This window comes from Amphibalanus amphitrite, unplaced genomic scaffold (assembly GCF_019059575.1).
Source record: "Amphibalanus amphitrite isolate SeventyFive unplaced genomic scaffold, NRLGWU_Aamphi_draft 000003F_arrow, whole genome shotgun sequence".
NCBI lineage: Eukaryota > Metazoa > Arthropoda > Thecostraca > Balanomorpha > Balanidae > Amphibalanus > Amphibalanus amphitrite.
Genome location: NW_024881500.1, coordinates 1,513,807 through 1,527,252, shown reverse-complemented (window position 1 = coordinate 1,527,252; position 13,446 = coordinate 1,513,807). Strand labels below are relative to the sequence as shown.

Genomic DNA, 13,446 nt, shown 5'->3' with positions numbered 1-13,446 from the left:
TTGACTGACCGACTCCGACTCCGCGGTCCTGAGCATAAATGCTTAAATCAACTACCGTGCAAACACTATAATCTAGCATCATACCTACGAACCTACATACCTAGCATCAAAAATGCTACAGCTTAGTTTCAAATAGCATTTTCATTTAATTGCCGATATTTCCACAAATTTAACACAATTGCCACACCCACCCCACACCCCATTTTCCGGCCCGAAAATCTAGTCCACACTGTACCGATCTGAGGGTGTCCTGTTTGAAGTCGGGAGAAGAGAGGGAACTGCCTCTCTGGTCCCCTCCCCCTCCCCGTTGCGACGTGGCCGGCCGCACGGGACGCTCTTGGCTCTGTGTGTCTGGCGCCTGAAGCATACTGTGTCGCACGACACGTAGTTTCTAAAAACTCTCCATAGATGGCTTTGTATGCCTGGCGCCTGTAGCATACTGTACCGCACGACACGTAGTTGCTGAAAACTCTCCATAGATGGCTTTGTATGCCTGGCGCCTGTAGCATACTGTGCCGCACGACACGTAGTTGCTGAAAACTCCCCATAGATGGCTCTGTGAGCCTGGCGCCTGTAGCATACTGTGCCGCACGACACGTAGTTGCTGAAAACTCCATAGATGGCTCTGTGAGTCTGGCGCCTGCAGCATACTGTGCCGCACGACTCGTAGTTACTGAAAACTCTCCATAGATGGCTCTGTGGGTCTGGCGCCTGAAACATACTGTGCCGCACGACCCGTAGTTGCTGAAATCCCTCCATAGATGGCTCTGTGAGTCTGGCGCCTGCAGCATACTGTGCCGCACGACACGCATTACGCCGCTCCGCACGGCCTACGTCTAAACAGATGGTTCTCAGTGGACAAAGCTTGAAGAATTCGGCGCTGCAAGGATAAGAAGTACAATGTAAAACTATATATATTTTCGTGTATGTCATGACCATCGAGATGACAATAAAATATTGATGTTGGCAAGTAATTCTATCCCAGCAACCTGCCAATACCATGAAGCATCTTGCTTGGAACATGCATATACCACTCGGTCCATCATTATCTATTTTCTATTAGCAATTGAAGTGACCAAACATACCTAGGTACCTATTCCAGTTATATAACTTCGCGCAAAATGGAATAGCCGACATGTATATCAATGGTAAAGCCAGTGATCGCTTCGACACCGAGCACACAATGAAAAAAAAAACATCACAACGCCTGTCTCTCTTCACCAAAGTTTGATCGTCACATGATCACAACAGCTGGGTTATCTGGATCTGATGATCAGCCAGATGACCAGGAAGACGAACAGCGAGAAGAGGAACAGGTAGAAGAGGTACCGGTTGTGCCCCGAGCGAGCCATCCTCATCACTCGTTTCATCGAATTTCCCAGCAGGCCGCCCGTCGAGTCGAATTCGTCGTCCTGAAAATACAGTAGAATCCGCTTAATAAATCCACATTGGTGACACGGCGCTTTGGATTTATCAAGCGGTGGCTTTCTTAACCGGGGTCACTTATGCTTCTATAAACAAATCCGTGTACAGCTGAATTGGCCACAATAAACGGCTGGATTTATTATCCGAGGATTTATTAACCGGATTCTACTGTATCGCGTGCGAATTACTGAAACGAAATAAACACACCGAGACCATCGTCGAGACTTGCCAAATTTAACGGACATTTTCAACTGCTCCGTGGCTTCACCGATCCTTGGGACGCGCACGGAAAGTCTAAGCCAGCCTAGATATAGACGGGAAGGCGGATACCTGTCCGGCGTCCGCAAGAAATATCGAATAGGTATTGAGCAAGGTGTTGAGAAGCGGCAAACCGCATTAGAGAGCACGCAGTCACTTCTTTCGTGGATACTGAACCATGTTTTGCCAAGGTGAGGAGAAAAGTATGAAAGCCAAAATAACACCAAAGGTAAAAACTGTGCGCGTTTCCGACTAAGGCTGGCAATATCCTACAAACAACACCGAGCTCGTTAACTATGAAGAGTGAGAGCTAGGAGGAGGTGAAAAAATTTAACAAATAGCTCAAGGAAAGAATTTCTCTTACATACCGAAGGATTGGACCACAGGGTAGTCGTAAAACCACGAGACTTGATAAGGAGCGTTGGTTTTTGAAGATGTCTCACTACATTTCTTTTTCGTTTTGTATCCGCAAAAATAACTTTTTTGCAGCAATCGCATTCCTCTAAAAGATATGCATCGAATGCCAGGTATATCCAAAGACATTTAAAGGGATTATCAGGGTTTGAAAAACTGAAAGTGATCAATTGTTTTCCTATTGTTGGATTCCTCAGGTTCTGCTGACTCTAATCATATGCATACGAACTATATGAGTGCTTGATTGTACCAGTTACAAGCATTTTTATTGCCACTCTTGCCTGATTTGTAGTATAGTGATAATACAAATAAATAATGCTTACTCAGCAGTGCAGCTAGTGGCCTCTGACTCAGCTATTTCCAAACGTGGCCCATTTGAGACAAAAGATAGGGTTTGAATTTGTGAACATTTACGACATATTTTGAACAATGTATTGTACAAAGAGTTATTGCTATCTTTCGCCTATTTCATTTTCATGCATCATCATTTCAAATAAGCCTTACCTAGCACGATCTCGTTGAACAACGAAGAAGCGGCGCCCAGGTCGGTTGGCCGTGGATCCATGGCCGTGGTTTATCCACATCCAAAAACTGTACACTCACGATTTTGTTGTCCACGGATTGGCGCCACGCAGGTCTTTACCCAAATTACCTTCAAGCAAGCAATAATACGCTAAACTAACGATTTATTCGAGGATTCGAATCAAGATTAACGGCCACGCGATCTGGGCACGGGTAACGGGCTGACTGCCGTTACGTGCTGCAACCTTTTTTTAAAAGAGAGACAAAGTCTCGATTTTGTTCGATATCTAATGTTGAAGGATCATTGTCCCATAAGGCTGGCATAGCGCCGCTTAGCCTGGCATCGTCAATGTCTCGAGAAACTATCTGGCTTGTGTTAGGCCCATGGGTTCATGGATAAATTATTCAAGCGCCCTAATCTCGTCGCTAGGAGCTATTGGATGGCAGACAGACGAGCTTTGGAGGGCTATCATTTGAAATTAAGGCAATTCTGGGATGGATGGTTTTGGATTGGGGTATCAGCCACTCACTCTCTTCTACATTCAGGTTACACTCAACAACTTCGAAATTTTGGGAAAAACCCTGATAATACCTTAAGGTCATTACTACTACCTACTACATTTTGCTGCTCATCGCCCAATGCGTCAAGATGAGCTGGGCACCATGACATCATGACATCACTTTCAAGCCTGTATATTGTTTGGATAAAAATCCGCCACGCCATGTGTGGGTCGCCCACGATCGTAAATACATACAATGGGAAAAGCCCAGTAAAAAGTAAAATATCTTTCAATGCCTTACAATGAGCAAGTCGGGATAAATGAATGAATTGAGCCACTACCTGAGCAATGCATCAATCCATTTGATTATGAATGGATTGTGTTTTAGCTATGATTTTGCGTTGTGAACGCACATCGAAACAAAAGACTCGTCAAAATAACCCTTGCTCCGGAGAATACGCATCGTCCACAGTTCCACACGGATTCGAATTCCCCACTTGCTCGATATTTACCTTTATTTACATCTACGGGCTAACATGAAAGATATAAGTTTGCCAAAGGCCGCATTGTTAATCGGTTTTCCTCTCGAGGCAAAAATAAATTCATTTATCGTTTGTCTGTTGGGATTTAGGGAAACTCAAACGTCAAACGGCAGGATCACTAAGCGCTCATGCAAAAACAATCCAGAAAGGTGCGACCACAACTTACCATTTCGTTGAGCATCTTATTTTGATACCGAACTTCATGCCCAATATCAATCGTGAGCTGAAAAATAGCGACAAGTACGTTAGGTGGACACCGGGATAAAAATAAAGCATTTGTCCCTCACATCGACAAGTCATTCATTTCATTATCTGCTAAAGATTCTTTTTTATCCCTGGCGACAAAGGGAAGCAGACACTAAACATTTGGCATCGTCAAAATGTATCCCGTGATAACTTTTTGACGTACGACCACTTGAGATTAGGTCACTTGGTAAGTTATGTAACAATGTTTGCGATTGTGTCAACCCTACACTTGTTTTCTTAGTTTCAGATTTACAACATTCATAAGGTGACTAGTTAATTCATGAATTTCGAATTTGTTAACCAGCCACCTGAGGTTAGGTAACTGATCAATAACCACGCCACCACAAAACATGTAAAAAGGTGTACGTAGCTCTTGCTTTGAGCATAAGTGCAATAACTACATTTTTTCAGAATCATGACACATGAACATTATGACATCTCTCTCCATTGGCAATCACCACTGATCAGACCATATGAAGTCATCCACCATTTTTGCAGCAACTCTGATGGAACATAAGCAGAACACCGCAGATGGCGTCGAAAAGTTAGTCTCACTGAGACGCATCAAATTATAGTTAAACGTTGACAGCTGTTGATCGGATCGTAGTTTTATCTAACTTTTAGGTAAACGGAAGGTCTTTTTGACCTCTCATTCCTTCCACAAGATGAAGGTAGCTGAGATATGGGCCAGGGACTGAGTTGGGAAACGTGTGTAGTGTGTACCTTCTTACGCTGACCGAGACAGGCAAGTGTCATGGTGTGTGTGTTCACAATATGATGCGTCACTAGCATTATATTACTTTACGCCCTGGAATCTTGCAACTTACAGACTTGAGAGCAGACACCTTCCCTTTGAGTTCACTCTCCAGAAGGTCGTTTTCCTCTTCTACTGCCGCGCCACCACGGAGTGGCTGGTCCGCTGAATCAGAACAGCGTGGAAAAGAGTTGTGATCGAACGCACAAAGATCGAAAGGGATCAAAATATCATAACATTACTGTCTAGAAGGCAGAAGACGACGATGATTGCTATTTTTGAGATTACCAAACGACTGGCACATGCACTGGCAAGAAAACATTACTAAAACATTTCCAAAGGATCCTGGAAAAATAAGAAAGTTTTTTCTCCAATTGAAATCCCCTGCTTCTAGCATGTAACATTTCAGGACCTTGACAATTAGGTATATAGGCATATTACGAGCATTTTTTTTTTTCTAACTACACCGCCACCCATTAATAGGTGACCAGGAGTGCCCCCTCCCTCAGCCCAGCGACTCACAGAACCTTACTTTACCACCAGAGAAAACATAAAAATGGCAAAGTCGCGGCACTCCCTGCTAAGAAACGGAATTTGTATTTGTATTTGTATTTGTATTTGTATTTGTATTTGTACGGAAAACAACTCAAAATAAGCAACTAGTCGGTAAGAGGAAGTATGGTTAGTTAGAAGAAAAAAAAACGGCAAAAGATGTCCCCGCTGAAAGCAGCGGGAGACTAAATCACTACTTACAATACCATGTTTTATGATGTAAAAGAACACTCATTCAGGGTTAGTAAAGGGACACATACATACACACAAAGCACAGGTTCTGGTCAGTATTCTGCAAAAGGTCATGTGTGACCGGATGAACCCTTCCAGCTAAGCAGAGCTTGTTGCTGGTCGGGGTCACCGGTCACAACGCCGTAAGGGTGGGTTCGGTGTAAGCCACAGTCACTGTGGCTGACAGGCTACGCTATACGAGTAGGTGTTTGGAGGAGTTGAATAAAAAACTACAACGTGATACAAAGCATGCATATTATTCTATTTGAAAGTACCTTATTTATTTGCATATTTTACTATTGATTATTGAACTTATGTAAACAAAAGCTACACAGGGTGTTCTAGGAAATACTCCTTACTTATTTTCTTTACTTGCAATTTAGACATGTTGATAATGCATTGAGCGTTAAATTGAGTTGCCATAATTTTATTCCAGATGCGAGGCCCAAGCCATGTTACATTACGAGTGCAGTATAATCTTTTTATAAATGGTTCAATGAACTGTTGACGATTTCTGGTCCTTGAATCGCTAGGGTCACTAAGGGTAAATAATCCACCAACAGATGATGGGAGAGAAAAAGAAAGTTTTCTGTGCATTAAGATAATAGCCTGCTGTTTTGCTATATTATGAACTTTGAGAAGCTTAAGGCTTTTGAAAATTTCCTCTGTGTGTGCTAAACGATGTTGATGAGTAATAATACGAATGGCTCGCTTCTGAAGCAACTCAATTTTGTTTAAGTAAGAAGGAAATGTGAATCCCCATACCACACAACAATAATTGATATATGGTAAGACCAGTGAATTGTACAAAAGAGTTAGCAAATGATTATCAAGGAAAAATTTTGCTCTGCTCATTACCCCAATGTTACGACTGATAACTGTTGTTAAGTGGTCAATATGGAGATTCCATTTAAGGTTCGGATCTATAATCATTCCTAAGTACTTGACTGATTGAACAGCCTCAATAGGATCACCATATAATGTTACATTAAGTTCTGCTGGATTGAGTGTATTATTGTAGATTTGATACACTGTTTTCTTTGTGTTGAGGCTAAGTTTATTTGCTTGCAACCACGTGCATATAATGGGCAATTCAACGTCAATCATATTTTGAAGCTGGAACGCTGTTCCACCTTCAAAAATGAAGACTGTATCATCTGCATACAGTAAACATTGTGCTGTTTTACAAATATTTGGAAGATCATTTACATAAAGTAAGAAAAGCAAAGGACCAAGAATGGAGCCCTGGGGTACACCAATGTTTACATTTTCTATTGAAGATCTTGCACTGTTATATTCTACGCATTGTTTTCTATTAGTAAGGTAAGATTCTATCAGGCTAAGTGCTTGCTCAACAATGCCATATTTGCTACATTTTCTTATTAGTATGTCATGATCTACAGTATCAAATGCTTTTTTTAAATCGATGTACAGAGCTATGGCAATGTTGCCTTTTTCAAATACTTTCATTATTGTATCCTGCAGGAGAAGTATGGGCATATACTCGTATGTTGAAAGTGACTTTTGAAAGCCAAATTGGCTAGCAGACAATATATTATGTTGCAGGAGATATTCCATGAGTCTTTTGTGAATTATCTTTTCAACAAGTTTTGAGATATAAGGCAAAATACTTATTGGTCTATAGTTACACATGCTGCTTTTGTTGCCAGCTTTGTAAATAGGTTTGACAACTGCAATTTTCATGTTTTCTGGGAAGATACCTTTTTCCAAGCAGAGATTAACCAAGTGCACAAGTTCAGGTATTATTGTAGAGTAGGTAGACTTGAATATCTTTGCATTTATACCATCTATACCTGAGCCAACATTTTTCATGGCTTTGATGATCGAGTTTAGCTCAGCTGAATTAGTAGGCTCAAATTTGGATATATGCTCAGCATGATCACTTATTATATAACTTAAAGGGTCAGTGTTGCTTGGAGGAATTTCATTTTTCAGTTTTTCACATATTGAAATGAAATATTTGTTAAATGAAGCAGCTATGTCATTTTCATCATCCAGTTGTGTACCATTTTCATTGACAAAGCTACTGGGCAAGGACTGCCTGCTGCATCCTCCCATGGCACATTTTTTCAGAAGCTCCCACATTTTCTTGGAGTTAGATTTATTTTCTTGAAATTGATTTTGGAAATAATTTTTCTTTGCTACTTTTATGATAATGTTAAGGCAGTTCCTATGCCTATTGTAGGCAAGCTTATTCTCTGTGGTAAGCTAAGCTTATCAATAAGCATAAGCTAACTACTTGCACTTATCAGTGGTTAGCTTAATGTTTCACATTCTTACCTGGAAAGTTTGGCCGCCTCATGATGATTATTTGTACACCTGAAAATACACCTGAAAATGAAAGTAACACAAATGTGAGTGATAACGTTTTGAAATTGTCTCAATTGACAGCAAAGGCATCAACCTTCCAAGCTGAGACTAGGTTGTTCCATGTGACTACACCAGTTCATGTTGTGGGTTCCGCTTTATCAACATTCACATAAGGGTGCAGACTGAAGAGTGTTACAAATTTAGCTGGCATTTGTCAACCCACTAAGACCTCAGTAAGTGACTAGTGAACCATGTATGTACACAAGGACAATGCAAAGACCTAACTGTATTGTGCAGGCAAGGCATGTGAATGAGCAATCCATAGCCATGTACAAAATTTCAGCACAGTCGGTCCAACCCTTCTTGAGATGTGGTAGTGGCCCTGCCATGGGGCCTGAACAGTTGCTACCCTTCCCAACTGTGACAAATGGAAATGCATCAGCCATTGTACAGATAGGTACTTTGCGGTCTGAAGACTGCGAAGTATCTGTTACAATGGTTATATGGTTATCTTGCCAAGATCTTGCCGGTGCTCAGGCAGTCCACTGATGCAGGGCTGTGCCGATTTATCATGGTGTGACTGTGGTGCAGAATTGGCATGGAGCTAAGCGGGCCCTTAGGCTGTGCTGAACAGTTGTGTTGGCAGTTGGCACACATAATCTAAAAAATGATGCACTGCAGTGCTCACTGGAGACTTTCCCCGCATTCGATGTCTCTCGGACGACAAAGATTCTATGTCGTCCGGCCAATGACATTCCATAACAGCAGCCGAAGCCCCCACTGACCTTGAACGGGATTGGCCAGTGTAGAATCTTTGTCGACCTAAAGACATCGAACGTCAGCTTATAAAAGTATATTTAAAAACATGTTAAGCGGCAAGGCAGCGGCAATGCCATGTGCATTGTTCAGGAATTGAACTGGTAAATGTCAAGTTTAAGTCCTAAGAAGATTTCATTGATAAATTTTTCATATTTTTACATTATTTGACATCCTGAATCCAAAAATGATACTCATATGTCTCGCAAATAAAAGAAAAAAACATAATCAAACCTGACCTAACCTTACCTACTTACCTACAACCTACCAACCTACAACCTACAAACCTACCCTAACCTAATCTAACCTACAAACCTACCTACCTACAACCTAAAACCTACAAACCTACAACCTAACCTAACCTAAAACCTAAAATTTTTGCTGTTTCATATTCGTATCAACAGCGTCACAATTGTAGTTAGGACCTAGACATGACATATACCATTGAACCTGGATGGCTGAATTGTATTTAGGGCCTTGGCTGAATCAAGACCTTACCCCTAGACCAGAAATGTGCTTCCCAATTTCAGCGGGTGCTGGGGAACCCCCAAAAACCTTATTCCCTAGCCCTGGGTCTAACCTTAATAAAGTTCAATTGATGTAAGAAGTAACCAACCACCACGCCATGGTACTCACCGATCGGAAGAAATTACAGCAAATTTTGAGTCTCGATCTCGACCTACCTATTGCAAACAAAAGTACACGGCATGCCCTCGAAAACGCTTGAAAACGGACTTGACGGTGTTCTGGTTTCCAGGTGCGTGCTGCTTAGAATGCGCAAACAATTCTAAACAGCAGTGAGCAATAGCAGTATCAGCAGCATAATGTCACTAAATCCAGCAGGTGAACAGCGACGTGTCAATATTTTGAAACTACTGCGCAGGATATGGCTAAATCTTAGCCAGTTCGTCAGCTGATTATATGGAAGCACTTTTGATATTCGCCTAGACTGCAAAATGATGTTATGCCTAGCTCAAGGCCTAGCCCAGGGCCTGGCCCAGGACTACAGTAGAATCCGGTTAATAAATCCCCGGATAATAAATTCAGCCGCTTATTGTGGCCACTTCAGCTGTTCACGGATTTCTCCATAGAAACATAACTGACCCCGGTTAATAAAGCCACCGCTGAATAAATCTAAAACGCTGTGTCACCAATGTGGACTTAGCACTGTGAGGACTTGCGGATTCTATGTATTGTATGTCTACTTCTAGCATAGACGGCGGAACGGGGAGGGCACCGGGGCACCGTGCCCCCTTTGATTTTGGCATTTTAACATTGGCCCAATGGGCGTTGCATGGAAAGAATGGGACTAAAAGTCGGCAGTGCCCCCCTTTAATTGAAGGTGTTCCGCCGCTACTGATGTCTAGCCTAGCCCAGCGTGTTTCCTACCTAACGGGTGGTGCCAACTGCCAACAGCTGATGGCTGGATTTCTGCACCCATGCACAGCGGCGTATTTAGAAAATCGCGAAGTGGGGGGGGGGGGGGCAAGGGTTTGGAGGGCGCCACCTCACCCAAGGAGGGCGCCATATGGTCGGGAGATTAAATTTCTTAACGATTGCTCAGCGGACGGGGGGAGGCTTTTTTACTACGCCACCAGTTTTTGCGTGCCTTGGTAGGTATAGGTTATGCTGCATTGATTTCGCATCGTGTGTATTTTGTTTTTGCTCCAGGTCACAAAAGGTCAAGTCACCCGCTCAGCTTAAGTGACTATGCATAAAAGTTTTTTTAAAGTTAGGTCACTCGACATTGTCTGGTGACCTGGCTTTTAGCGACTAGGGGACAAGGGCGGATCCAGGATCAGCTGAAAGGAGGGGCCAAATCGGCCCATTGAGTAGGTTTTTCGCTAGGATAGGGCCCGCAGAACCTAATCTACCCCCAAATCCTATTCTATCCCCGGATTTCGGCCACTTTATTTTGTAAAGCTGACAAAATAAATTTCTTTAAAAAAATCACGTATCACTGACCATCAAGGCCGGGGGAAGGGGGAGGGAGGACCAACCTGGCTGCGCCCGTGCAAACAGTAAACACCAATCTGTGACATCATCCTAGGCTCTGCCCAACCGAACATCAAGTAGCGCCTTTTTTAACCCACGCCGGGGCTGGGCACTGGCGGTCGCAGCCGCTAGCAAAAGGGGGGGGGGGGCCAAAGTCACACTCGCGGGACATAACATTTATCCGTCACCGGGGGGGGGGGGGGAGGGGGGTGTGATCGGCTAATTTTTTACGTCCAAGAGGCGCCGAAAAAGTTGGCATTACTTATGCTTCATCCACCTCATTCTTGCGTGAAATCTTTAAGCTCAATTTAACCCGCGCGGGGCTGGGGGGGTAAATTTTACCCCCCTCGCGAATTTTTGCGATATCTTAAAAAACGGCGGCGCGCAGCGCCGCCAAACTTTCAGTACCTTTTCTTACATCAATTTGACACGTTCCCTGAAAATTTGAGCGAAATCCGTCGGAAAATTTTTGAGAAATTGACGTTTTAGTGACGTCATGCTCGCCATTGTCGCCTCAAAAACGGCAAAAGTTCAAACGCCGCTAACATCTTCATTTTTAAAGGAATCAAGACGTAACAAAAAAGAATATACGTAATTTTATTTTGTCTATCAAATGGCTATCTCGGTTTTTTGAAAATTTTGGATTTTGGCCTAAATTTTTTCAAAAGACTGACTTTTTTGGGAAAATGATTATAAAATCCAAAATTTTGAGTCTATCAAAAAAAACGGAATATATGTCAGAGAAGTGGTCTATGTGCACCTACATACCAAATTTTAGAAGAATCGGTTCAAAAATGTGGGAGTTATTCAAAATTTTATGACGTCACGACACACAAATTTTTTGAAAAATGACTTTTTTGGAAGTTCTAGACCTCGTACGGAAACAAGAATAGCACCATTCGATTCGCCGTGAAAAACTGCATCAGATAGACACCTTTTTAGGCCTTAACAACCAACTTCAAAATTTGACCTCACTTGACCTGACCTTGACCTGACCTCGACCTGAAATTCATCCAGAGGTGGTCCATATCACTTATTGAGTGTGCCTATTGAATTCTATGAGTAAAATGACCCATAAAACATGTGTGGCACATGCCCTATTCTATATTTTGTTTTTTGGTGACATGACCTGACCTGACCTGACCTTGACCTTGACCTCTGAATGATATTGTATGCAACGAATATTGTCTTGGTAGCCTAAGAACACGTTTTGGGCGATCAGTCTCAGTCCATGACTCCATTCTTCGGCAACTACGGTGCAAGGCCGATACTGTAGAAACTTGCAATTTGTACCCTTGACCTGACCTTGACCTTGACCTCAAACTTTAAATTAAGTACATGTTTTTAGTTGTTCGTGATGAGAGCTTTCGATTGGCGTTTGAATTTTCCAAATCGGACCATTAGTTCGGGAGATAACAGGGAAGGGGGGGGGGGGGTAAAATTTACCCCCCCCCCCCCAGCCCCGCGCGTTCGGCTGGAGACCCCAGCCCCGCGCGGGTTAAGGCAAAATCACCAGTTCCATTTCCCGTCCCACGGTGTTTCCACCGGTCGGGCCACTGCACCATGGCGCCGGATCGGTGTAGCATATACTGGAAGGTCGGGCACGCGGATTCATGACCTTACCACTATAAAACAATTCGGAAAAGTACAGATACCTCTTGCTTTGAACAAGCATGTGAAACCCAGAGAGCATTTTCAAACCATGACATTTACCCATATAGTTGTGTGGCGGCGGGAGAAAGTAGGTACACCGACCTCTGGAGACCCCCGGCCCCACAGGTTCCTGGTTTTCAAAATTGGCATCTGAAGGCCGCGCGCGACTCGTGCGGGGCTTCGCAACGGCTCTATTGGGGCTCACTCAACCTGTCTTATAGTCCTACTGCTAAAAAGACTGGCCCTGAGCCCTAAGGACTTCATCAGTCTCTGCCAGCCCCACACACCGGCTCATGGGGCCCCGACGTCGAAATATGAGGGAATCTGCGCGGGACCATCAGGACGTAAAGTAATCTCAATCAGGACCAGCGTAAGGCTGTGCAGGAGTCTGCGTGACGGCCCTGTGATCTTCAGAAGCCCACCCATGTATGTTTTCACTTAGAGGCCAGTTTAGGGCCCTCAGAGACCAGTACAGGGCCTGCAGACTGCAAAGGCCAGTAGTTTGAGACCATCAGAGACCGAGTTGGGCTCTCAGAGGCTAATGTGGGTCCTTACTCATTACAGGCCAACATGGGGCCCTCAGAGGTCAGCGTGGGGCCCTAAAAGACCGGCATGAGCCGTCGTTGGACCCCAGAGGCCAGCAGAGGGCCCTCAAAGGCCAAGATGGGCCCTCCTCAGAGGCCAATGCAGGCCCTGAGAGGCCGGCATCGGGTCTTCAGCAGCCAGTGCGGGGCTCTCATTGGCACCTAAATGTTCGTCTTGGGACAGCAAAGATAGCAACAAGGCCATTGGAGACCGGTGTGAGACCCTCAGACGCCGGTTGGGGCCCCTGAGGCCGGTTAGGGGCCCTCATAGGCCAGATATGGGGCCTCAGAGGTCGAAGTGGGCTATTAGCGGTCAACGTGGGCGCTTGACCGCCACTGAAGTTCCCTCAGAGGTCAGTGTAGGACGCTCAAAGACCGGTGTGGGAGCTATATTAATAGCTGGGCGTGTTTTTTTAGCCTCGTGACGATCGAATCAGGGCCAGGGCCCCATACACCTATGGGGGCCCATCGGTTGCTTGAGGGGGGGGGGGGCAAATAATATGATGGCCCCCTTTATGTGCCTTGGGGGGTATGGCCCTGATGCCCCCCCCCCCCCCCCAGCGACCGCCACTGCAAGTACACATTACATACAGGCCTCTGAGGTTACATACTAGCTCATGCAA

General features: G+C 44.1%; 1 protein-coding gene across 2 annotated transcripts; it reads right to left on the bottom strand.

Moving 5' to 3' along the window:
* Window positions 1-896: 896 nt before the first annotated feature.
* On the bottom strand, window positions 897-9,454 carry LOC122366150 (BET1 homolog). 2 transcript variants are annotated; one of them, XM_043338162.1, is made up of 5 exons: window positions 9,228-9,454; window positions 7,746-7,796; window positions 4,735-4,826; window positions 3,828-3,884; window positions 897-1,412 (listed from the first exon to the last, which is right to left on the bottom strand). In XM_043338162.1, the coding sequence occupies exons 2-5, from the start codon at window positions 7,765-7,767 to the stop codon at window positions 1,257-1,259; spliced, it is 327 nt and encodes a 108-aa protein (XP_043194097.1). In that variant the 5' UTR covers window positions 7,768-7,796; window positions 9,228-9,454; the 3' UTR covers window positions 897-1,256. The 2 variants fall into 2 exon arrangements, with proteins under 2 accessions (XP_043194097.1, XP_043194007.1); XM_043338072.1 differs by having other exon boundaries at window positions 9,275-9,415.
* Window positions 9,455-13,446: the final 3,992 nt, after the last annotated feature.

Coding starts and splice junctions, on each gene's coding strand:
- LOC122366150 (XM_043338162.1), bottom strand. CDS start 7,767: ATGAGGCGGCCAAACTTTCCAG. Junction 3,885..4,734: donor AGGTGTCTGCTCTCAAGTCT/GTAAGTTGCAAG, acceptor GCTATTTTTCAG/CTCACGATTGATATTGGGCA. Junction 1,413..3,827: donor ATAAGATGCTCAACGAAATG/GTAAGTTGTGGT, acceptor CTGTATTTTCAG/GACGACGAATTCGACTCGAC.